We start from the raw sequence: 27,713 nt of genomic DNA, 5'->3' as shown, positions 1-27,713 counted from the left end.
TAAAAGAGTCTCACTTTTTAGTAATATTAATAGGATTACATTGTTTGTCTATGTTAAGCGTGAACAAAACCTTTTTGTCTGAATCATATCTGTTTAGAATTAATCTTAATTTTATATTTAAAGTAACACTATCAAGATTGTTGACCTTAAATTGCTTCTAATTATACTTCTTTTCAAGATTTTGTTTCTGAATTTATTTGCTGGGAGAAGGGCAAAGGGATGTCATTATATATGATGTTGATTTACCTACTGATTTCATTTACTGTCAGAGTCTGAACATGGGTGTTCCATTTTAAGAAAACCTGATTTTGTCATCCAATATAAAACGTACTCCCTGGGGACAAAGGAAGAAGGTGGATAGTTACTTAATTAATACCCAATTCATACCTTTAAAATGCACCCTAAGGTATATCAGGAAGATCGGTTCGCACACACACACAAACAAACACAAACACAAACACACACACACACACACACACACAAATTCATCTTATACACGTCACTGGGGTCATGGGTATTTCGTAAAGTGAGGATATCACTGTGTAGCAATAAATCAAATGTCTGAACATTGCACAAGTTCAAAAGGGCACTGCTGTTGTCTCAGGGCTTTTAGAGTCCTTTATAAACAAGTACCCTGACCTTCTTTCTCCCTTTCGCAGATGATCTCGCTCAACAGGAGGACAGTGATCCCCCAAAAGAATATGATCCGGGGCAATTTGCAGGCCTTCTCCATGGATCCTCTCCAGCCTGTGAGTCCCCTGAAAATCCATTCCATCTTTACGGGAAAAGAACTGAACGTGAAGAAGGACAAGATGAAGTCAGTTTGGCAAATAGTCCTTTGCCTTTGAAGCAGACTCCAGTAGAAAATAACTCGGAACCTTTGGTAAAGAAAATTAAGCCCAAAGTGGTCAGTAGAACAATTTTTCACAAAAAAAACAACCAACTCGAGAACCACACCATTGTTGGCACAAGAACAAGTAGGAGTGGCTCCCGGAATGGGGACCAGTGGATTGTGAACACGGGGGGATTCGTGGAGAGAGCCTGTACCCTGGGGAGAATCAGATCATTGCCGAAAGCCCTGATCGACATGCATTTATCCAAAAATGTCTCTAAATCAGATTCTGATCTCATTGCCTACCCTTCAAGTGAGAAAACTTCAAGAGTTAACTGGAGTGAATCTTCAAATGCTGAACACAGTTCTAAAGGGAATTCTGAAAGAACTCCATCCTTCACTTCCGAGTGGGAAGAAGTAAGCTTTGTTCTTGTTGTTCTTTATAGAAGGCTTTAGAGTCAAGGGAGTTTGAGGGGAAGGATTTTCAGCTTTTTAAATCTTTCAGAGGAAAAAAATTAACAAATGCATACAGCTTCCAGTGGAAGGGAAAGGTTCTAGAGGTAATACCTGATAATTTCACAGCGAGTAGAAAAACCAACACAATTCCACACATGAGGGGAAATCTATTGTTTCCATTGAAATTGATATCAAGCAGAAGTAATAACTAGCTATGAGGTACAAGAGGAATGTTCGCATTATGTCCTACCAAGCATTGCAGCTGACAAATTGAGAAAAATATTTGTATTTTTGTTTTGCTCTGTATCATACTGCTACTTGCTAAACTCTTTGTTAGCCCATCTCCCTTTTTTAAAGTATCTTATATTTTCAGAAGAGCTTCTTATAGTTTTAAACTTAATGGTAAACAGAATGATCCTGGCCCTTCTCCAAGAACCATACCACAAAAACAAACAAACAAAAAAACCCCCGACAAATTACTTAATATTTCCCTCTAAAACTATTGGAGAAACAATTAAGGAAAATGTGTTGGGGTTAAGTATCACCTATTTAAGATCTACCTAAAGACAGCCTTTAATTTCATATAATTACTCAGAAAGTAAATGCCTTTGTAAGGTTACAAAATATCATTTTTTGTTCCTAAGGAGGACTACATCATAAAGTAATAAAGTTTCTGACTTTTTCTTTAATTTCTTCAGAGAATGGACCGTACTCTTCCTTGGCATTTCAGTCTAACTTGTCACATTGTGTCTCTCAAAAGACTGTGCCAGTTGGAATAGGTTTTGAAGCACAATAGGTCACTACAGCATTCTGAGAACTAGAAGTGGAAATGGTTCTAGTATTGACATTCTGAATTGAGCTGTTTGAGAAAATCACTTAATCTCTCTGCATCTGTTTCAGGGTGAACAAAATGGAACATTTAAGTAATGCTCATTGTCCCTTATGAAGCCTGCTGTCTTACTAAGTTTGCTAGGATGACGAGGAGAGGGATTAAACTCTAAATGGCTAAAGCTCAGACAGTCATGTCTTCCTATAAACTCCATACTTGTAGATTGATAGTTTATTCGAGTCTATCCATTTCTTATATTTATTAACTCTGTGAATAATATCTGAAATCGTTTTTGGAACAAGGCAGGAATAATTAACATCTAACTTATCTCTTAGAATCAAGTTGTTTCCATGCCTAGATTCTGGTGATGACATGCCACAAATCAACTTGTAGCTGGTCAAACCATTTAGCAAGAACTTGATTGAAATGGCCATGCTTCACCCGTCAGATGGGATGCATGCTCTCAGATAGAAGAGGAAGGATGCCCAAGAGGATAGACATTATCACATGAACTTATCCTCAGCTCCTTCCCCTTCTGAGTTTAAAGAATACTCGATTCCTAACTTACTGACCCATGTAGGTCCAAACAAGTTTCATTTTAGAAAATACAAAGAAAAAGCAAGCTGATTTTGAAAGTTTAATAGAGGGAAACATAATTTGTATTTTTAAAAGCAATTCAAAAGCTGTCTGCCTCACTTTAAACCTTTCTCTATCGGTCTCTTAATTGTGGTATTGCAGGGGTAATAATATCAAGAATATATGCTTCTGGTGTTTGAAAGTTATTTTACAATGGAGTGCTAAACGTGAATGTAATAATCCATTTATGTGTTTTTTTGTTTCTCACAGATTGACAAAATAATGAATTCCATAGATGTTGGAATTAACAGTGGACTTGAAGGAATTAATGGTGAGACCACAAGTAAGGAAACCTTTCCTCTACATTGTAATGAATAAATGTGCTCAAGAACTAGCTATAATATGAATTGTAATCTATAGATAATTTCATATTTTACTTTAATAACAGTAGCTGCAAATTATTTCCTTCCACTCATATTAAACAATCGTGACCTCCAAACAACATCATCAGTGTAGTGATATAGCAGATTGAGAGGTTTTTTTTCCTATGTGCTGTTTTACTATGCTAATTAACATGAATGAAGTTTCAACTTTATGTGGAGCTAAGTATGAAATGCTTCAAAGTGTTATAGAATATGATGACAATACACTACTGTTTCTCATTTGATGAAATGTCCCATTCATCCTGGCCAAAGTGATTAGCAACTTCTCCTATATTGTAAGCTCCAATGGCAAGAACTATGTGTTGCTCATCTTCTTATATCCCAGAATACCTAGCAGGGAGTCCCACAAGTAGTTAGCTCTGTGATCACTACTTAATATATTACCCTTACAAAGTATTGCTTTCTTCCCTACAATTAAAGCTCAGAGTGGAAGCCCATTTGAAACTTTCTTTGAAGACTTTTTACTTAATACTGATGGGTGATATCAAATGCTGGATAGCTAAGCCTGAAAGTAATACTCATACTAAAGAAGCTACTCTTCTGGAAGGCATCAAAAGACCTGGCTTTGTTTCTGTTCTGCCACTAAGTAGTAGTGTCATATAAATTAGGTCTGTAAATTTGGAGTTGAAACACGTGCTTTCTAAGCTCTCAGGAGAACTCATGTTTAAGTTAGTAGTGGTAGTTGACGTTTCTGTCGAGATGATAAGATTAAGGTCTGAAAGAGAGAGAGAGATGTCTAAATGTGTCACTGGATAAAGAGTTATGGGACTTTGTGGCCCTTTGATAGTCACCAAGACTTTTTAAACAGCATTCCAAGTGACTGTTAAGGTCCGGAAAGTTGGAGAATGGCTCTCTCTTGGCGGACTGGGCCTGGGTAGATAAGAAATGACATTAAAATCTGGAATTACAATCACTAAAGGGAATATTCAGGTCGAAATGAGACCCTTGTAGGAGCACCTCACTCATTACTCCTATGCTGGGACAGGTGAGAACTTAAATTATTCTAATGTGGCTGGGCTCCATGATGTTAGTTAAGTGATCATTTTTTTTAAAGAGTAAACTTTTTCCTGAAATGCATATTTGTTTTAAATTTTAAAAACTGTAAAATTATTTACAGACATTGTGTGCATGTGTTTAGTGACACAAGCATGGTATCACTCTGTGATAGCATGTGTAGCCAGCTCTCTCACACAGAGACGCTAGTAAACACTGAGGACTTTTCTAGTATCCAAAGAACTAGCCTAAGTATGTGTGTTGCTACATAGTTTTCACACATTCTTGTGGACTAATTTCAAGAAAGCTGTAGGAATACAGATTTTTGACTGATGTGAAGGTAAGGATTTGTTTTCTTAACAACAGTGAATTCCCTGATCCTAAGACTGCTCAAGCAGAGACTGAGTGCTTCTCTGTTGAAAGATTTAGGTGACTTTGAACATTAATGTTCTAAAATTCTTCAGATAGTACTGTAGAATTGTGACAATATTATAAGCATGACTGTAATGAAAATAAGGATAAATGTTAAAAATGCCACTCAGGCAATGCTGCCTTTGAAGGGCATTTTAGCAGTAAACAAATCCACAGATTATTTTCCCTTAATTCTCCTCTTTTCACCTCTCAGACAGCCATCCTACCTGTTTTATTTAACTATTTTCTACAGTGATAATGAAAATGAAAATAGAGACTCAGTCCCCAAAGCATCATTACTATTAACAAAGACTGGTTCTGCATGCGCCTTAATTTTCACTTCTTAATTACACACTAATTATGCACTAAGTGATTGACCATAACATGTGGCATTCCAATTGGCCATTAGGCCATTTGTGAATTACAGCTTTACTGGGCTTCAGGCTTTTCCCTCTGGAGGCTAGAAAGAACTAGAGAGGTGATAAACAACCCCAAGAACATGACATTCCACAAATAATATATCAGATACTGAGTGTGGTCAGGAAATTACATGGTGAAATAAAAAGTCAGACAGACATGAATTCAAATATCAGCTCTGCTATTTACTAGCTGCATGATCTTAGGCAACTCACTTAGTTTCCCCATCAACAGAAATGGACATATTAATATAGGATCATTGTAGAGACACGTGCAATGGCATGTGTGTAGAGTCTGACACACGTAGACATTTTAGCTCTCCCTTGCCTTACCATGAGGGAGATGTTGTTTTAGACACTGTAGATGTATCAAAATAAACACACATCAGCCCTTCTTTTCAGAACTTAATGTCAGCTAGACTCACATTCTTCATATTAAATTTGCTGTTTTCTGTGTAATTGTGGTATATCAATTAGAATGCAGGTCATAACAAGCCTGACAGTTAGTTGGTACCAGAGAAGAGTAATTACTAAAAGGGAGCATAAAACTTCAGGGTATCCTGGCAAAGAAAAGAGAAAACTCTAGAAGGTTATCAATTTAAATGGACTAAATTATTTTTATGAAATCTGAATATCCTCTTTTTGCCTGACACTGGGGAAGAGATGTGTAATGAAATCAACAGGGGAGGGGGCAAATTTAGAGTGAATGAGAGGCAGTACTTTACCTAGCGTGTGTTGTCGGTGTCTAGAATTTTGCTTTGGAAGGCCACTGAGCCAAGCTCTATGCCTGGCTTCATCGGAGCTGAAGAGTTTTATGAGTAATTTATGATGTTTGTTGCTAAAAACCTCAGAAGGTGATTGGGAGAATAAAATCATAGGCAGTGGAATTACATGATGGATCAAGAATCAGCATTAAATTTTCCATGCTCTTGCCCATTTGGTTTCAAAGTTTTTGTTTGCTTCCCCATCCCCACTTGCATTTGCAATTTCAGATATTTTGTAAACAAAATATTTATTGGACTGGGAGGGGATCTGGAACTCTCCCATCTTCATTCCTAAAAATATGAACCAGATCAAAGTTTAAGCAGTCTCTATCAATCATGTAACTAGTTCTACTCATAGAAATCAGTTTCCTCTTTTTAAAAATTTACTCAACAATTATGTAGTAATTTGAAACTTATCCAGCAGCTCCAACTGCTCCAGAACTAAGATAGAAATAAATAAAATTTGCTGAATTTATTTTAGGTCAGTCTCTTAGGTTTTCACTCAGACTATTATTAACAGATGATTTTCACAAACATGACTTCCAGTTTCCCACTTGAAATCAGATTTAAATGCCAAACAAATTGGCATTGGCAGTAGGAATCAATTATAACAAATACCTCATGTTATATAGAACTTCCTTTTCTTTGGTGATGCTGTATATGTGATGTTACAGGGCATTCTACATCATCATGTGCACCCATGCATAGAATTTTTTCAGAGAACAGGTTTTGAGGTTAGATAGACTTGGCTTCAGATCCCAGTGTTGCACTTCGGTGGCTTTGTAACCTCTTTGATCTCCATTTCCTCCACCATAAATTCAGATTTTTGACAACCATCTAATAAGACTGCTGCAAGGTTAAATTATACAGTTGTACTACTATAGCCTAGAACATAGCAGGTGATCAGTAAGTACACTCTTGTCTTCTTATCCAAATATGCATGACTTATCTTTCTAATTAGAGTGTATACCACACAGGAAGACACTTGGGAAATCTTGCTTTTCTTTTTGATCAATGAAGATTATAGTTAAGATGTAATTATTCATATTCTAAGTTGCTTTCATGTGGAGTCTTTCTTGAAGTTTTATTTCTTAACCGTTGCCTTTGTATCACAAGGAAGTACTTTCAAGTTAGGAAATTTACCATGTTCATTGGAACTACTTCAGTTGTCACACTTTCCAAGGATCAGGTTGATGATCTTCTTGATGAGACTGAGGATCACTTAAGTAAAGTGTAGGCAATAATTGACTCCACAGGACCTACTTAACGTTACACAACAGCAAATACGCAGAGTAATCAAGTGCCCAGACCTTGTAATACAGGGGTGGCACATAATCTTATAAACACCCTCCTGGTTCTAAACTGGTTTTAATCATCTACTATACTCAACAGACTTCAAGTATATAGACTGTGTTAGATTGGCCTCAACTACATGAATATAAAAAATAGTATTTAGTTAGAAGAAATTTTTAAGACTGGGATTTTTTTCTTTATACTTAAATTGTATTCAGAGAGAAATAGTCTGGAGTCTTATCTTTTAAAAATTTACTTTTGCCAATATGTGAATTCCATCTAAATTTTAATTAGAAATAAAAGCCATTAAAATGAATTTGTAAAGAATTTTATCATAGAGTATACTGTCTATGTTGGATAGATATAGATAAGCATAATTTTTAAGTTATTTGCTGGAGAATACATAGCTCTGAAAGCAATAGCATTAATAACATTAATCCACAACTTTATTTTCTAAGCTTTTGCTCCTTTTCTTCCAAGAGTCTGAGAGCCAGGTTACAGTGTAGAGTCCCTCATAGCCACAGAGACCCGCCATGGAGAGTATCTAGGAATTTAGGAAATCACCAAGGCAGAATAAGTATCCCTGCTCCTGATCTGAGCTCCACCTTCTCCCTGGTCTACAGGAACAGAGAGAGCTTACATGGCCCTTTCCCCAGAGAAAGTCTCTTTCTGAGTGTCTAAGGCAGACATCTCCACAGCCCCAGACACTGCTTCTTCCTGATATTTTGGTTGCTTCCCGGCCCCTGATATTTGCTCACATAGCTTATTAGATCTCCATCAGGAGATGCTTTGCCGCCAATGCAGCTGATAACTGTCCTCCTGCTGAGGTTGCTGATGGGAATATCATTCCTCAAACTCTAGGAGAATACTTTTATACAAATGTACTTAGAATTTGCTACAGCTGCACTATTAGAGAAATGATAAGGAGGAAAGAAGCTAAGTTGTATCCCACTCTTACTGTGTGCCAGATGCTGTGCAGCTTACTCCTGTTAACATTTTTGCATTCAATTCTCCAAATAACTCAGGGAGGTGTTGTTATACCCATTTTATAGATGAAGAAAGGCTTAGAAAGGGTAAGTAACTTATTAAAGTCAGCTGCTTCAAACATGGGTTTGTTTCTTCCTGAAGTTCATACTCCTTTCAATAAAATTTGCTGCTATACTGAACAACAGAAGCCAGCCCTTCGCTTCTTTGTCTTTAGCTCAATTCACACTCATATGCTCTGTGGGAGCCAACTGAGGTGTTTAAGTGTAGAACCAACCACCTCCTCTTAGCAAAGCCTAACTATTTATATGGAAGACTTTAGTTCAAACCCCAAAGCCCTCCTAAGGCACAGTCCACATGGTCATATATTTAAATGAATCACAGACCTGAATATCTCCTACCTCCCAAAGGAGAATGCATATGCTAATAATGACTTGGATTTTACTTATTTTCAGAGGAAGAATTTTCCTTGCCTCCAGTAATATTCTTTTTTCCATGAACTGTTAAATTGCACATAAAAGCCTCTCTGTGAAATGCTTTGGAACAGGCATAATTTATTTTTGATTTTTATTTCTTTTTACAGCACTATTTTTAATAGAGCCAACTGGGGAAGGTGGGTAGTAGAATACGTTAGCACACAAGCACACTATTTTGTCTAAATCAAGAGAGGACTTATTTTATTATTATTTTATATAACACTTCACTGAGTAACTTAGGTTTTTTTTTTCTCAGATAGATTAAATCTAAGAAATCCCTTAATAATAGAATAGCCATATGAAAATATGAATTACAGTAATCATTAGGCTATCATGAGTTAACTAATCTTTATCAAGAGATAGTGCTTAATCAACCAAACAACTGTGTCCTTAACACAGTAGACACTAAAATTTGTTTAATACCATTTATTCCAAATAGTCATTAAAGCTAAAATAACCTACATACTATTGATTTTGATAATTAGCATATGGCAGAGGTTCTTGAAATGACATTTTGAAATGAAAAGTAATATTCATATGTGAAATTTGGTTTCTCTTAAGTGTGAAATAGTTGAGCATTTTTCTGTGGCCTAATATTTGCCTATAGTTAGAACTGGTACATTGTTTTCAATTCAGCAAAATGTTTAACCTTCTAGAAGAGGCCAAGAGAAGTAACTGCAGTCTTCTACTTGTACTAAAATAGTTTCCATAGCATCTTTTGTATTTATCAATCAGTATCTGCTCCCATATTTCCCATGATGATAATAAACTCACTACTTCCAGAGACAGTATATTCTATCACTGGGAAGCTCAAATTGTTAAAAACTCATTTTTTTGAGTCCCTTTTATCTTAAAAAAATTTTCAACAAAACAAAGAATGGATAATAGCCCATTATTTCTAATATATATATTTATGTATCTTCAGGATATGACTGATATTTTTGATAGACTGTGCCCCTTGCACATTCAGCATAAAGCTGAAAAGCAATCACAAAGAATCTTCTTTGTAAACACTTTAATAATACCAATTGGATGACCTGTGTATAAATGTCAGCGCATTTTACGAAGTCCACCAACCTCATACAGGTAATAGAATTTAGAAATGAAATGTTTTATAAATTTAAGATCAATGGTACCCAGCAATATTACTTGTAGGAATATATCCTAAGGAAGCAATAGGACAAGAGAAAAATATGTGTATGTAAAGATGTTCATTTCAGCATCATTTATGATCATTTAAGAAAGAGAATCAAACTAAATGACCGTTAATAGAAAATTCATAAAATGAGTTACTGTAATTCCTTATGATGAAATGTTGAATAACTAATTTAAAATGATATTGTATCTATATTTACTACCATGAAAATATAACCATAATACACTACTAACTGAAAAAATAGATAACCAAGTAAATTATAGTCCCATTTTTTATTACACATGCATGAAAAAGATCTAAAAGGACATACACAAAAAAGTTAACTGATATCTCTGGGTAAGATTATGAGTGTTTTTTATTTTCTGCTCTCCTAAATTTTCCAAAATTTTTATAATGACTGTACAGTATTTTTATTTTCTTTGTCTACATCATTCAATAGAAAAAAGTATAAGCCAATTTAGTAAATAAGTAAGATGGTTTAAAAAAATTACAATTTATGCACAGACACAAATATGCAAACACACACACACATATATAAACATTTATGTGTGAAACAAAATGTTATAACTTTCAGTGGTGATAACTGTTTATCAAGTGAATACTATTGAATATATGATTAAGTCTTTTTATCAGTTTTGAGTTAAAGTAAGTGTGTTTCAGTGGTTTCAGAAAAGGGAGTCATTTGACTTTATTTTTATTTCTTTATGTTACTGTAAAAAATATTTTTAATGAACTACACAAATTTTTAAAATATCTGTAACCCAACCCCCGATCAAAATCATTTTTTCTTTTGTCCATGTCCTGGTCTGTGTACAAATTATAATGACCTTCTAGCCTTTGTCTATGTGTACAATATTTGTATATCAATAATTTTATAGATAGAATTTTGCAGTCTTCATTGTCACATACCATTTCACAAAATTCTATTTTCTTACTTTTTTTCCTTATCCCCTTGCTTTATAAGCCTCCTGTGAATATCCAATGTTAGCATGCTGTATATACTTCCACTCTTTTCTTCAATTTCATGCAATTACAGATAGACAGATAGATGTTTGCTATGTTTTGAAAACATGAAATCATACTATATATATATCTATTTCTCTGCAACTTACTCTTCTCATTTAATAATAAATTATAGCTTTACTTTCTTTTTATAATCAGTAAAGTAAATAACCTATGAAACAAAATTGTACTGGTGAAGTTTACATTCAGAGAGGAAAAGAGCTGTGATCTGATAAATACGCCCACCTCTGCACTAACTTGCTGTTTAACTGGGAAAACAACACCTCTCAATGAGCCTCAGTTTCCTAATTTGAAAATAAAAAGGTAGAACTCCATTTTTTCCAACTCTATAATTCTGTGACTCATACTTTTATTTTTCATTTTATGGGTTATACTCTGCCAGAATGTCCCTCTTTAAAGCTTTCCACTTCTTAATTTCTTAAGGACAAATGACCAATAAATCTCCAATATGTGTATTTCAGCTGGGTTCTTCTGGAAATGTTGCCAGATTCTCATTTTACAATGCTTTAAAAACATATTAATATAATAAATGAATATTTTAATTGATATTGGTGTATAAGATATTTAAGTTCTTGTTTCTATATGCAAAAGTGACTTTTTCCGAAGCATCTCAGCTCTTTTAATAAATCTTACGCTGATTTATAGGAGATTTAAATGACTAGCTGAAATCATGTACACTTCAGTAGTGTGAATGGGAATAATTCCCATTATTATAGCAGACTTTCTGATACTCTACTTTGCCTGCTGCTTGAATCCACTAAGCTTCTTATAAGAATTTTTAATGGCAAAAAAAAGAAGTTAGCATTTCATTAGCATATACTTTTCATTAGGTTGTAGGTACCAACCAAATGTTCACAATCACCCATTTCTTACCCACTGCTTTGGTTTGACCAAACTGTGATCAGGCAATCCCGCACACACAGTTTCCTGAACTTTGGCCTGTCCCCAAATCTGAGCAAGCACTACAGTGCAGACCTTTTCCCCTTAACAGTTCATTCCAAATCAGCTGAGCACAGAAACATTTCCACTTACACCACCTTGCTCATGCTGTCTGCTCACCACCCCCCCAGCTTACTCTATTTCTCCTCAGAGTTCCTGCTAGTCTTGCTTACCCTTTCCTATAAAAGAAAAGCCCTTTTTCCATTTGCTTTGAGATGCCTGAAATCCTGAAGGAGGAGCATACTCCCTATTATAAGTCTTTTTAAGTCTCTCCTTGCCTAATTCTGGATTTGTATTTTTTGACAGTACTAAAATTTTTTTTGGCCTTTTTTGTTTCATCTTTTAACTTCTCAGCCAGTTTTCTTTTCCTCTCTTAGTGTTAATTAGACCATAAAAGGCCTTTCTTCAGTGCTGTTCCTCAGACTATATACTAAAGGATTTTCTCTGTGTAGCCATTGTTTTGAAAAATGTGTGTATACTTGTATGTTTATATGTGTATGTGACTCGTGGATTGTATTTGTAATAATCATAATTGTATATGTGACATAATTACATATGTGACACATAATATAGATTTCTATGTTAATATCTGATACAATTCTGTATCAACCAAGAATTTCCTTAGAAAATTCCACCATTATCTCTTAATATCACATCAAATGTGAAAACGTAAGTGAAATACTGAGGTTTATTTTTTTTAACACAAGTGTAACATACAATACCAAATACATAATACCTACTGTTGCTGACATAGGAAATGCTTGTTATAGTGATGCTGAGCCTTAATGATAGAAGTAGAGGAAGGTTTCCTTTTTTAAGGGCTGAAAAATATTCCATTTTATTTATATACCACATTTTTTCATTCCATTGATCCATTGATGGACATTTAGGTTGTTTCTATATCTTGACTGTTGTGAAAAATGCTGTAGTGAACATAGGAGTGTAGATGTGTCTTCGAGATTCTGATTTCAATTCTTTTGGATAAGTACCTAGAGGTGGGATTGCTGGATTGTAGGGAAGTTCTACTTTTAATTTTTTAGGAATCTCTCTCTATACTCTTTTCTATAGCAGTTTCATCATTTTACATTCTCACCAACACTGTATAAGGATACAGTTTCTTCACATCTTCACCAACACTTGTTATCTTAAAAAAAAAAAGATTTATGATAGCCATCCTAACAGGTGTGAGGTAGTATTGTAGTTTTGATTTGCATTTCACTGGCAAATGATGTTGAGCATCTTTGCATATACCTGTTGGCCTGGAGGGCATTCTGCTAAGTGAAATAAGCCAATCACAGAAGGACAAGTACTGCATGATTCCACTTGTATGATGTCCTAGTCCATTCAGGCTGCTTGCTCTAACAGAATGCTGTAGACTGGGTGTCTTGTAAACAACAGCAGCTTATTTCTCACAGTGCTGGAGGCAGAAAGTCCAAGATCAAGGTGCCAGCAGGTGGGGTGTCCAGGGAAAGCTTGCTTCTCAGTTCATGCAGCTGTCTTTTTGCTGCGCTTTCAAATAGCAGAAGGGGGAAGGCAGCTCTGTGGAGTCTCTTTAATAAGAGCACTAATTCCATTCATGAGGGCTCTGCTCTCAGGACCTAAATCGCCTCCCAAAGGCTCCACCTCCAAATACTATCACACTGGGAATTAGATTTCAACATTCGAATTTTGCTAGGACATGAACATTCAGTCTATAGTATATGAGTTATCTAAAATAGTCAAACTCATGGAAATAGAGGGTAGAATGGTGGTTGCCAGCTTGAGAAGGGAGTCAGGGCGGGGGATGGGCAGTGGCTATTCAATGGGTAGTGGCTATTCAATGGGTATAAGATTTCAGGTATCCAAACTGGAAGAGATTTGCTTTACCACATTGTGCCTGCAGTTAACAATACTGGGTTGTACACTTAAAAATTCATTAAGAGGGGTTAGATCTCATGTTAAGGTTATTACCACAATAAAAAACAGAAACAAAGAATAAGAAAAAGAAAACAGGACTCTATTACCCTGTGAATTCACAACAAAAATTTCTTCTATGTGAGCTTCTCAAACATTTAAATAAGACTTTTGCACCTGGAATACCCTTATTATTTTTTTCAATGGAGTGAGCACTCATATTCTTCCTAATGTTAGAATGGGATTCTGTATATTTATACTGGCCTATCTTCAGAAAAGACTTGAGAAGTCTTACAATAAAAGATATAATTATAGTAAAATAAAACCCCATTAAAACAATAACAAAAGATAGGAGCGAGATAGTTTAAAAGAGAAAAAAAATTTAAGGGAAAAAAGAAAGAGAAAATATTCCAGAAAACCTGAACTAAAGAAAATGACTGCAACTAAGCATACAACTTGCCTCTGAGCTTCTTGGCAAGCAAGATAAAAGTGGGCCACAAAACTGTGCTTATAAGGGAAATATTATCAAGGCATGCAGAGAAAGGGACTCTTTCCTAGCTTGAAACTGTAGAAGTAATTTCCCCCATGAGTCATTTTATAAAAGATATGTAACTCGATTAGGAACAATGCTTTCATTAAAATGTAAAGGGGGAAGTATTCTACCTATGACTCATACATGGCCAAGTGTACAGTGATAAGATAGTCCCTCTCCAAAGACCTTTCTGCTAGGGACTGCCAGCTTTCTCCATGATGTAAACAAGCGCATGTTCTAAAATATCAATGTTGTTTTTTTCTTACCCTTTCAAAAAAGACCCTCTTTATTTAACCTGTTCTGTGTGATAATGGCTTCAGTATCAAGGTTTCAAGGGTACTTAATAAAATTACAAGCGGTATCTAAATTTTTATGTGACAGTGAGTTTGGGGAGGCTACTCATCATATGTGAAAGAGTATGAAAAATGGGGTCAAAAAGTGTCAGAGTCCCAGTTCCATCCCCGCTGGTTGTGTGACCTTGTACAAGTTATTTCATCATTCTGAGCCTTCATTTTGTTATTCTTTCAAATGAAGATAATAATAAACTTTTTACTTCTTATTATAATTAAATGAGATAATTTATATGAAAGAACATGTAAATGTAAATGTCTGTTAGTTATTATGATGTTACCTTTCCAGGAAGCTCTTTAACTTTTAAATTAGAGGTCACTGTGTTCATTTTTCAATCTAGGCAATTGAAAGCAGTTTGTAAGCATTCAGGAAAATAGTTGCTCTATATCCACACATAGGCCATTCACCCTCTGGAAGGTTTCTTAAAATATATATATAAATTTTTAAATTAGGCTTCTCTTCCTGAAGAAGAGATCAGAAAAATAGATTTTCTAGTTCATTTTTATATATTAAAGAAAATTTGTCTACTCTAGGAACAAAACAAGGCCATTTCTCCCACTAATAAAAACAAGAACAGAAAGAAATTTCGGGACAATGAATTAAGATCACATGTGTGTGCACATGCCTGGTTGCAGCATAATTGATTGTTGTTCAACCTACAGTCAAACTCTCCTCAACAAATTTGATAATGTAGGCAGTAAATTACTTCTTAAATGATTATGCTAGCAACTGGCTATAGTATGGAGCTTAGAGAACCTGAAGGCAGACAGACCAGATATGCTGCTGTCACAGTCAACTAGACCCACGGGAAAGTGACAAAGTGACAACATAGACACAGTCATCTAGACCCATGAGAAAGTGACAACCTGGTAGCTGTAGGAAAAGGGAAAGAAGTGTCTGAGAGAATGTCCATTGTTTACTGATAGTTAACTCTTTTTGAGTCACCACCTGCTTTGAGAGTCTGATGGAAACTATGAGGCCTCTTACAGAAAAAATGCGAATATACTTTAAAAGCAAATATTTTGTTTTCAATCCCTCCCACACTTATATGTGTATGTATGTGTATAGATGTCTGTGTGCAAACACACATTCATCTGGGGGGAGGGAAAATGCTGGTAGGCAAAGGAAATGTAAGCATTAATGGAGAATTACCAATTTAAAAAAGGTTTTCCAAACTGCTGAGAGTACGCCAGACATTGAATTTCCAGAGTTGAAAGTTTTCATACCCATGACTACTGCTATAAATATCACCAAAGTCTCTCAGAGAGAGATATGGAGCCTCCGTTCCATTTGAGAAGATCTGAGTTCATATCTTAAATAAACATCAGCCATAGTCTAGATTTGGAAAAGGATTAAATGGAACATTTCAAATTATGAGATGTCAAGCAAGGGAATTTTAGTGTGCTTAGGTTTGGGATCTCTAATACAAATTTAAGTTAAGATATTTTTTAATCTGCTCATACATTCCTGAATCAAGTGTAGTTTTGTGGACATTTTTGGTACAGTGCTACTACATAGGACATGGGGGCATGTCAGGTACCTCCAAATTCCTGTGTACTAGCAATGGTTTTCCTAAGCCTGTGTGACCTTTATATCCTGAATTTCTTTACTGGTCACATGTATTCTCAGCTTTAAAATTTCAGACTGAACAAAACTATAGATAGATAGATAAATAAATAAATAAATCTGTATATCTTTTTTTAAACTTTTTTTTAATGCTGAGATTTTCTTCATAAAGATTTAATTTGAAATATACATGAATAATATATATGTATCCTTTCTCCCACTTTATTCTTCCTTTTTAGGCTATTTTACAAAGAGTAGCATATTCTGCATACTGTTCTTCATCTTGCTTTTTTAACCCATTAATTAAATTAAAGGAGATCATTCCATAACAGAACAGAGAGCACTTCCTGATATTTAATTGTATGACTATAGCACAATTTATTTAACTATCTCCCTACTGATAGGGATTGTTTCCAGTATGCTGTTATTATAAATAATACTGCAGTGAATAACCTTGTTTTTTCACATGGGCAGACACATATCTGATAGTAAATTCCCAGAAGTTAAATTGCTGGTTCAAGGTGCATGTGTATGTGTGCTTTTGGTAAATATTGCCAAATTGCCCTACTTAGGGGTTATAATGATTTACTCCATTACCAGAAATAAAAGGAAGTCTGCTATGTCTTGACCAACAGAGCATGTTATCAAACTTTTGGACATTTACCTTTTTGGCTGGTGAAAAATGGTACCTCTGTGCCATTTCTTGTATTATGAGTAAAGTTGAGCTTATTTTCATACACTAGAGTTTCATTTATATTTACTTTTTTTCTTTAAACTGTCTATTCATATCCTTTTCCCATTTTGAGGGGTGTCATTGCTCTATTTCTGTTAATGAAAGGAGTTCTTGTTTATTAGTTGTACAGCTCTGTGTATGTGATTTAAGTTGCAGTACTTTCCACAGTTTTTTATTTATCTTGTGACCTAACTTTCCATGGAAAAATTTTAAATTATCTTGTGATTGATTTAATCAAACTTTTAAAAAAATTAATGGCTTCTAAGTTTTGTGTTTTATCAGTAAGTCTTCCCTCATTTCCAGAATATATAAGAATCTTTGCGTAGTTTCTTCTAGTACTTTTATCATTTTGGTGTTTCTATATTTGATCTGTATGTAGTTTTCTCTTATATGAAGAATGAGAGATGGCTCAAACTTTATTTTAGTAGGTGACTACTCAATCCCCCTTACATCATTTAATGAATTACTAGTTCATGTGGTCCTCACTGATTTTAGATGCACATTTATTATATGCTTGATATCTAATGATATTTTACTTTTCATTCACTTTCCGTTGTGTTCCCCTTATGTATCTGTATCTATTCACATGTTAGCACCACACTGTTTTAATCATTTACACTTTATACTATGTTGTAACATCCATTTTCAGAGTTCATGTTTTTCTATCCAGCAAACCATGTTGGCACTCAAATACATTTAAAATGTTTGAACACCACCCACCATCACTCTGTTTCTTCAAGGCTTAGAGATGCCTAATTTATCCTTGGAGGGCATGTGAATGACCCTGGTTCTGCCAACTCAGACATCAGCCAGAATTTTCTTTCTGACCACTATGCTTAAAGACTGACTTATTAGAGAGAGGCTTTCTAGGCAGGTCTTTAGAGACTGAGATGGCTGGTCTTTACCTGGAGCTTTCTGAAACTAGTCATCCCCTGACAAGTTGAGCTGACTGTCATTGTAAGAAGAATCTTTTTTGAATTTTCTCACAAAAGTCTGTAACTTTAAGCCTTGTCCAGTCTTCTCAAAGTCCAACTAACCCCTAAGATACTGTAACTTCTCTGTAACAACTATAATTGATCTGCTTTAATCTGAGCCACATTTATCACTCCTTGCAATCCACTTCTTTCCTGTTCCCTTACTCTAAAGCAAAATCTTACTTGTTGGTTTCCAGGCTTGCAGCTGGGAGAGGGCAGACAAGGGCCTTCATTTTTTTTCCCCATTTCCACTTTATATCATCACCATTGCTTATGATTAGAAACACTTGTTTCACAGTTGGATTCTACCTACTGATTGTCATGTCAAAGAAAAATTGTACTGGCTGGAGTTAAACAGGAAGAAGGAAGCCTTATTCAAGACTATTGCAATAGAGGAGAAAGACAACTCAACTCCTCTGAAACAAAGGTGGGAGAGTTTTTAAGAGCTGGGGTGACCTAGTGGAAAAGTATTGAAGGATAGTTTTGGGAAAAGGTTGGTCAATGTAATTAGGTCACCTATTTGCTTATTGATGCTTATTGAAATAAGGTTCCTATCCTCCCACTGAGCATGGAAGATAGGGGCAGTTTGGGGGATTTTTGTTTGTTTGTTTTTTGTTTTTGATGACTAGTCTTTAAAGGGATGGCTTCTAAGTCCTTGAGAAAGACATTCGTGGGTTGTAAACCAGCAAGGAGTTGGGAGAAGATCTACATCTCAGAGAGGCAGAGAAACAATTTATAGTTTTGAGTTTTCTAAAGCAAGTGCTCCAAGAAAAGGGAGATCAGGGGCTTATCATGAAGAAGAACCCTGTCTAAAGTTTAATCAAGCTTAGGGGAACATTAACCCACAGTGAGTCTATTCAGTGAGTTAAAGGAATTACACAACTAAGTATAATGGTTTCATGTGATTTCATGTTTGTGAGTGTTTACATACATGGGCCAGAAAATGCCTAGGAGGTGCAAGTACTCACAGACCTTTCACATGCTATAGTATTTAGCTCCAGTTTTCACAGGACTCTAACTCTTAATTATAACAAATAATTAAATAACTTTTTAGAAAGCACTTAATATGAGCCAGGCACTGTTCTAAGTACCTTACCTGTATTAAGTCACATAATCCTCTATGAGGTAGTTATTACCTTCACTTTACAGACTATAAAACAGGAACAGAGAGATTAAGTGGCTAGCCCAAAGTCATTTAAACAGAAGCAATGAGATTTAAAACCAGTCTGATTCCAAAACTCAAAATTTTAACTTCTGTGTTAAAAGGCCTTGCTGTCTAATCTTTCAAGAGTTTTGTCAGGGGGCAGAGGGCAGTATTTTAGGAGTTGTTCAGGAGGTGATGTAACTGAGCAAACTGCAAGATTCTGGAGTTTAGCTGGACTGCTTACTTCTGAACCTGCAGTCAAGGTGTCTAAACCAGCAACTGCAGAGACTCCTGGGCCTGATTAACAGTGTGGCAGCCACTTAGCAGAGAATCTCATAATGGTCTGTTCTATGAATTAGTAATCAGATATTTTTCATAAAACACTGTGAAAGAATTCAATAAAGACACCTAGGGAAATTAAAATAAGTCCTTTTACTGCATCATAATTCAGAGGACTTCAGGGGAAACGTCTGTCAAGGTCAGGGAAATAGAAGAATCCTGGGAGAAGAAAGTTAAGTAAAATGATTTTTAAAAAAATCAGAAAGTGAATGTTAGAAGGAGATCATTCTTTTCTTCTGAACACCTTTGAAATGTTAATCTTAGCATCCTGGTATTAATATGACTTTTAGGGCAGGATGCTAGGTAGTCCCTTCACCTCTCTGGAGTCTGTGTACCTGTTCCAGAATATGATCACTAAACATTCTTTTTTCTTCTTTCCAACTGGTCCCTTATCTTTGGACCTTTGTCTTATTGCTTGGGCAATAGTATATAGAGAGGAAAAATATAGATTGGGTTTTAATGGAAGATCCATTATCTATTACATGAGGCATCTTGGACAAGACACTTATGCATTATGAGCCTCAGTCTTCTCATCTGTATAATGGGGGAAACTTTTTAGAGCTCTTATCAGGATTGGAGATAATGTCTTTAAAAATGCCACTTACACAGTAGTCACTCAACATTATGGATATTGATGTGCTTTGGCAAGCTTTTTCCAGTCATCTTTAGCTGAAGAGCTCAGAGCACAGCAGGAAGAGATTGGAACCAGGGACTAGGTCTATTTTCTGGAGTTGTAGAAACAACTGTCTGTGCACTTTATAGTAGTAGGTGATGAACAAAAAGGATTATGTAGTGGAGGAAGGGAAAAGGCTATCTAAGATTATAGTCAGTAATTGTGTGCAACTTAAGAAAGTTGAAGATCTTAAAAGGAGATAGAACATAACAGAGAATTCAGGTAGTCAGAAAGAGCATGAACCAGATTCTTGAGAAATAATTCCCTTAAGTATTAGAGCCCAGCTTTAGGTCAGGACTCCATTCAGCAGGGAGGAGGACTAGTAACTGTAAGGTAAGAAAATTTAGCAGTTTCTCAGAATAGAGCTGAAAGAAGCCTCTTTATAAGATTGGGACACTGGGTAGATTGAGTTACATTGTTTAGAGAGAGAAGAAGATGAGAGAGACAGGACCGTGAAAGTGAAGAGGCTAACATAACTTTTTTGGGTGCTGTAACAAAAAACCCAAAACAATAGTGGTTTAAACAAGATAAAAATTTACTTCTCTCTTACGTCAAAGGCTGTGTCAGTTGTCTAAGGTGATATGGCAAGCTCTAGAATCATCAGAGCCCATGTTCTTTCTACCTTGTTGTTTTGCTACCTTTGACATACAGCTTTCATCTCTGACCCAAGAGAACGTCCTCAGCTTTCACCATCCCACCCGCATTTCAACAATGGGCAGGGAAAGGATTCCATCTTCATTTTAAGGGCGCAGCCCAAAGGTGAACACCTCATTTCTCCTCACATGACATTGGCCAGAACTTAGTCACATGACCACACCAAGCTACAAGGGAAGCTAGCCATAAGCAGCCATGAGCCCATTGGAGAGGAACATTTTTCCCTTCCTCCCTAAGATTCTTCGGCTAGTCCAATAATTAAATTGACATGAGACATATTAACAGTAGAAAAACAAACAAAGCTTTAATAACATGTATACATGAGAGAGACCCAGAAAAACTGAATAACTCTGAAATGGCAGAAACCCTCAACCCTGTAATACCATCTTCAGCTGAAGACAAAAGAAGATGTTGAGGATGGAGAGTCAGTTATGGGAGCTTGCTGGGAAAATCACAGGAAACAAGGGTCACATTGTTATATAGATTTGAGTCATTGCCTTCTCCATTGATTAAAGTTTCTAGAGATTGAATCATTTCTCTCTTCCTAGTACAGTAAGGGAAACACCTTAAAAATGGAGATTTTCCTTATACAAGTAAATGTCTCTTACAAAAGGGTAACTTCTACTCAGATCTCAGAACTTCTCTTGTGTCTGCAGTTTCTTTAAAAATAATCAGCCTAAAATAATTTTTAGGCCAAAGAGACATACTTTGAGGTGGCAAATTCTGCTCCCCTCTAGTCCTGCCTTTGAAACCTTCCAAGAAGTTTCACTGTCCGGAAGCTAAATTGATAGATTGTTTCATGTCTCGTAAAACTAGTCTTTCTTGAGTATAGGTCATTTCAGCTAAGTGGTTGTGTCTCATTTCAGGAGACGAATGATGCAGCTAGCTTCTCAAATTTAGGCCTATCTTGTTTAAGAAATTAGGCATTTAATAAGAGGCATTTCTATGGAAACAAAACTAAAAATGGTTAATGCTTGAAGCAAATTATTAACCCAATGTCTGAGTCCTGAGAGTGTTGCCGAAAGATCTGCTCCTGTCCCTGACGAGCCAAACTGAAGAGCTCAGAGCAAAGCAGGAAGAGATTGGAACCAGGGACTAGGTCTATTTTCTGGAGTGGTAGAAACAATAGAGTCTTGTAGCTTAGAAGAAAAGAGACAGCTTTATTACTTTGCCAGGCAAAGGAGACTCACAGCAGGCTAGTGCCTTCAAAACTGTGAACTCACCTTGGGGATGGGGTAGGGTGATTATATAGCCATAGCTTAAACAATAAACAATCAACAGAATCATTTTCTCATCATAAGACTTAGAGTGGCGTCATGATGCCTCCAGGCAACCAATTCTATAGAGGCTAGCACTGTCACTTTTTCCATCTCCTTATCTCATAAGCACCCAAGGTGTGGTCTTCTTGGTATTTAGCCTATTTTGTAAGGTTACAATTCCGTGACCTTCTCCCTGGAGAACAACTCAGAAACCAAGTATGATTACTACTTTCGATTATTGGAATGAAGAAGAAGCAGTAAAATTAACAGTTTTATTTTAACAATTAGCCTGGAGCTGTGAGTAGCAATTGGTTAGTTAGGTCAGTTGACCGTTTTAAGGGCAAGCATAAGAATAAGCAATCTGTTAGCCTAAATGTGGCCATTTTATTAATTCTCCTTCAAGAGCTGCCAGTTGAGATATCTAGATGTTAGGCTCAAAGCATCTTCAAATGGAGTAAGGACAGGCAGTGGCAAACTGACAGATTTTCCTGGTTTACGTTTTGAATGTCTCTGATGATGTTATCAGATGTACCAGTAAACTTTCTGAGTGACCAACACAGCAGTAGTCAGGAAGATTGTCTAAACATGAGCTATTATAGTAACTTATTTGAAGTCTACATCAAGTTGTCTGGCTTCAATTTGCAGGGCTTTAGGAAAAACACAATATTAGTTCTCAGTGATTCCAAATCAAAAGGATGGGAGAAAATTGGAAAGGTTACTTTGGAGAATCATAGCCAGATATTGGGGGAAACTAGAAGAATTCAGAATCCAGACCAGTTCCCAGATAGAAAACAAAACCTTAAGGAAATTTAACAGCACTAGAATCTGATATCCATATAGGTATGTTATGGTTTCTACTGAAGCAAAAATTTTCTCTCTAAAATCACCCTCATTTCTACGAAAGAGAGCCAAATTAAAACTAATTTGTTTGAATATTAAATCTAATTTCAGTAAACTTGGACTGGTTATTTACACAAGTCCAGCAAGAATATCAGTTGGTCATATAGGCTGTTTTAAATCTGCCTTGCTGAAACTTTTCATAAGGAATCTCCAGATTGGACTTTTAACAGCCTCTCAAGGTTAAGAGCTGAGTCAAATACCACTGGACTTCACCTGCAATTCCTGTAGATTTGGTTGAAATCCTCTCTTCTCAAGGTCTCTAAAATGTCCTGAGATTCCTGCACCTGCTAGGAAGTGACCTTCTTACTCATCTGGTTAGGCTGCTGGGAGCCCTGTAAGCAAGGCACCAGACTATTTTTCCAAGGGGCTTTATTGGTTTCATAAAGTCAATTTTGCAAGCAAATACAGAAAGTTTAATAGTTGTGAATAAAACTTAGCTCTTGTAATAGAGAAGATTCAACTTTCTTAAGTAATCAAAAGACCTGATGAAAACAACACAGATTTTGATAAAACACAAAATCTCTGATTTCTAGGTAGACTACTCAAAGGTAAAGAAAAATCTTTTATAATCACTTTATCAAGAGCAGATTAAAAGTTTAAGAAATTTTATCATTTTAGCAGATGAAATAAAATTGTTTTAGTTTTCTATAAGTACACAGTTGGTATTAAAGCTTATTTCAAAAACTCTTATAAGTACTTCAGTTTTAGCCAACTTGACTAGACAAGATCTCTCTTTTTCTTCCTGTCTCTCTTTTTCTCTTTTCAACTTTTTATGTTTGTAGTTTGTCCTTTTCAACACAGAGAAAACCCAGATTTTAATTTTGTGCCAGCTTACTTTAGATTTTTAAATTTATTAATTAAATTTATTTCAACCTCAGTCAACTTACCTATGTATTAAACTCTTTTCTCAAGGTTTATTTTCCACAAATCTTCCTTTTTACATTCAGATTTTGTCCTATGCTCATCCTCCTTTTTCACCTCCCTTCAAGGACAAAATTACTGTCTTTTCCCTTAACAAAATACATTTCCATTCCTTACTCCTTCTTTTACTGAGAACATATATTCTATTTTCCTTGCATATGAAGATGATTCCTTTATTACTTTTAGTAATTTTAATTACATATATTAATTAGAATTCGTAACCCTTAGAAACCTTAATTTTTAGTGAAAACTTAGAAGTAAACAATTATGTACTGTTTTTACATTAGTATTCTTTAGATTGGCAGGCTTATAAATATAAATACACATTTTATATAATTTTTAGAAAATTATGTTTCTCATAGGAGAATTTCTGAATAAAGCATAAGATGTGTTTACTAACAAATCCAAATTTATTGTTTAGTTCTTCTGTAATAAGAAGTCAAAAGTAGATAAACCTATGTTCAGTAATTAATGTTCAGTATTTTACCTTATTTGGAAATAATCTAGATATTCAGTAAATTTCCCTCATTTAATTTAATTTAGCAAAATGATAAAGTTTCAAGTTATCAAACATTTTTGGAAGTTATTTTTCCATAAAACATAATTATTGCCCTAAAAAACTGTTAACTTACATCTATTTAATTCTTTATTTTCAACAGTTATGACATGAAAATCTTACCATACCAAGTTATTTTTCTTGCTGACAAATTTTGTAACAGAGATCACATGAGATAACAGGTAGAATAAAAGTTTTATATTTAATTCTGATAACTCTTAAGAAATGCCTATTTAATTAAACCAACAAATTTAATTAGCTTTAATACTGAGTATTTTCTCAGATCATGTTAACTTGAGAAGTATTTGAGTTAGTTATTATATTTCTGAGAACTTTAGGAATATTTAATTTATAAGTGCTTAATTCTTAACCAATTAAATAGAGCTTTTTATAAATTAATTTTGGTAGTACCATCTGAAGGTAGAAAAATATCACGCATCTACAACATACATATACAGACATACATACAGACAGACACAAATAGAGATCTTATAGCTTTTGTTTAAAAAAAATCAGTCATGAGATGGGTACAATAGTATAAAGCTTACTAGTTTATAAAAGAAGAATTGGATCCAATTTTTGTTCTGGCAGTTGGAAAAGGTTAGGTTTATCTGTTCTAATGGCCGATTTTTTAAAACCAATATTTGTAGATAAGATTTTTAAGATTTCTTATTTGCCCAATTTTGAAATACCTTCCTTTTCTTTTTTCCCATTCTGATGAGAAGATTCTCCCAAAGTTTGCATTTCAAATAATGACTCTTAGTTCCTAGAGTTCCTAGAGGAGATGGAGGTAGAAAATCTACATTACAAATTCACAGAGAAAATATGCAAGTTTTCTCCAAGATGGGGTTTGGGGGGCATATTTGCATATTAGCAGAGGTCTAGAATCATTTAAATTTTCAAGTTCGGGGCAGTTCTGTTTCTAATATCTCAATATCTACAAGAATAGGGGAGGCTTGGGGATGGCCAAAAAGACAGGTGCGCTTTGAACCACTTTCTAGAGCCACACTTCGGGCCCTGCAGAGCTTTGCAAGGCAAAAACATTTATTTCTAATTCCCCAAAGAACTGGATTACAGCCTGAATGATAAAGAGACTGACCTGCTCTTCCAACTACATTTTCTCCAATTTGCTTCTTTCCTTCTGAGTATATAGTTTTATTTTAGCTTAGGGTAGAGGTTTAAAAAAAATTCCTGTCAGGCTCTGAATGTCAGTTACGGTTTACAAGTTCAGTCAGACTGGTGGCCTCCCATCTTTATTCTTTAATTATGGTCCTTAGTTCAGACTTTGATCAAGAAGTGAAAGATGTCTAAGGAGGACCACCTGTAACCTTGGGTGGTCTTATTTGAAAAGGTAACTGTTTAATGGTCTTTTCAGAGTGGAAAGGCAGTTTAGACCAAGGATTACTAGAATGAGTGTTTAAATAAAAAGAGAAAGGGGGTCAGTAGGAATATGTAACAATAACAACTTAAACCAATAAGCCTTTTAATGGCTTAACCTGAAGCATCCCAAAGGAGACTGCAAAAGATGCAGCACTCATAAGATCCAAAAAGTTAACTCCCAGAGATAGTCTAAGAAAGTAAAAGCCTTTATTGCAACAGGCGGTAAGACTGGTGTAGTACAAATGGCATCTCTGATCTCTTACAAAAATGTGAGGTACTTCTGTTACCAGAGAGTAAATTCTTGTCTTATCACAGAAAGAATTCAGAGATGAGACATGGAAGTCAAGAACGAAAGTGAGGATTTATTAAATGATAGTATGCTCTCAAGGCGAGAGCGAGCAGTTAGCAGTGCTATTCTTTGACAAGCTGGTTATACAGGGTGTAAAAATGAATGAGTGGAATATTCACTGGGGAGGGAGGGATTTGGGGTTGTATCTCCTGATTTTTATCCCAGCTCCACCTTTCCAAGGGGAGGAGGGATTTTTGTTCTTATTTAGTCTTGATCAGAGTGTCATGGCATTGGTGCATGATGGGTACTTCTTATCTGCAAGGCTAATTTTATTGTAATTGAGAAGGAAAAGGTTGGGCTGGGCCAAGACTGGGCTGGGCTAACTCATGAATTTTAAGTTAACTCATGAATTTTAAGTTTCACTTTGCTAGACCAGGTTTCCGGTTACTGCAAGCAACCCTTTGCTTCCGTTTTTATGATACTACTGCCTAGCTGTACTCACCCTATTGGTTGATGGACCCCAAGCTTGCAAGTGACCCTTTGTTTCTGCCTAGCTGTACTCACCCTATTGGCTGATGGACCCCAAGCTTGTAAGTGACCCTATAAAACCTCACTCACACTTCCCGGAGGCTCTCAGAGCTTCAGAGCGTAAGCCCCTCTGAGTCCGCTGGTGTAATAAACCTGAGTACTCCAACCTTCCGAGTGGTGCTTGTTTCTTGGCTGGCCTGCCGTTTCTGTAACATAATGAGGGCATAATGAGTAAAATATTACATTCATATGCTGGAGATTCCTGCGTTATCCCACCTTTCTTTGCCTCCAGGACACTTATCAATCCAAAGTGTGTGGTTTCTCATCAGTCCAGAGGTTCCTGCAAATTTTGATTCTGGTGCATTTGATGATTACACAGGCGAAGGCAATGACAACTATGATGACTGCTGTTTGGCCAAAAATGATTGCACAACTATCATTTGTAAGCTGCATTCCAGTTGCAGGGATGTTCAAATTGGTGGGGGGGAGTACATCTGAAAATTAATAAAATAGTATTTTGATTTGTTTCATTAACAGTATTCAAGGAGAGGCTTTGGTGCTTGGAAATAGTTCTGCTCTTTTAATTTAGTGTTTCTTTCTTACTTTCTCTCCACACACATATCCCTATCATGGATTTCCTCAAGGCTCAGGAAACAATTTCTTCATAGGTAGTTCAAAAGTAATCTTCATTAGATGAGTCTCAGTGGAATGTTCTCCACATCCCAATTAGTAAGTCTGACAGTAAGTTTTCTACTCTTCCTTGACACTGCTTTGAGAGTTGCCATGATTGTGACTTAACAGGTCTCTGAGATAGACAGAAGGGAAGGTGAAAGGGGAATTCAGGGCAGGTGAGTGATATATCACAGGAAGATTTGAAATAAGCAGTTTGGACTGAGAGGCAGCAGAAACAAGCAGCTGAAATGACCTGCTGCCAGGCTGCCAGTGCCCCCTGGGAGCTCTGCACTGGGTAGAGAGCAGCAGACCATGCAGACACTGAAATGGCGCCACAGCCATTAGAAATCCTGTTAGAGGAAGCAGGTCACTGGCGGGCATAATTGGCCTTTTGTGAAGCTGCGGGAGTGGGAAATGAACCTCAGAGAAGAGACAGAGAAATAACAGAAACTTCCATAGAACCTGCTGTGCAATTCAAAGACGGAGCATGGGGTGGTGGGGAAAAAGCTAGATTTGCAGCCAGACAGACCTGGATGTGAATCTGGGCTCTGGCACTCACTTTCAGTGCAACTCTGGACAAGGATGTTGATCTCTGAGCATTGTTCATTTGTCTTCTCTAAAAACGAGATAGCTATCAGCAGTATGTCTCCGGGAGGACTAGGTGTGTGAATGTGAAGTGATTTAGCACAGAGCAGGCACTCAGGAGATTAAGTCCATTCGTGTTACTCAGTGTTACCTGCCTATGACAGGGAAGTCTA

General features: G+C 35.9%; 1 protein-coding gene across 5 annotated transcripts in view; it reads left to right on the top strand.

Annotated features, from left to right (window-relative positions):
- Positions 1-27,713, top strand: part of ANKS1B (ankyrin repeat and sterile alpha motif domain containing 1B) — an 857,966-nt gene that overhangs the window by 438,725 nt on the left and 391,528 nt on the right. For all 5 annotated transcript variants that reach the window (XM_010989991.3, XM_010989990.3, XM_031462969.2 and 2 more), the window contains exons 13-14: positions 660-1,249; positions 2,964-3,036. In XM_010989991.3, coding sequence (XP_010988293.3) covers positions 660-1,249; positions 2,964-3,036 — 663 coding nt within the window. The remainder of the gene's footprint in view (positions 1-659; positions 1,250-2,963; positions 3,037-27,713) is intronic.

This window comes from Camelus dromedarius, chromosome 11 (assembly GCF_036321535.1).
Source record: "Camelus dromedarius isolate mCamDro1 chromosome 11, mCamDro1.pat, whole genome shotgun sequence".
NCBI lineage: Eukaryota > Metazoa > Chordata > Mammalia > Artiodactyla > Camelidae > Camelus > Camelus dromedarius.
The sequence above is the reverse complement of the archived record's forward strand: the minus strand, read 5'-3'. Positions and strand labels throughout refer to the sequence as shown.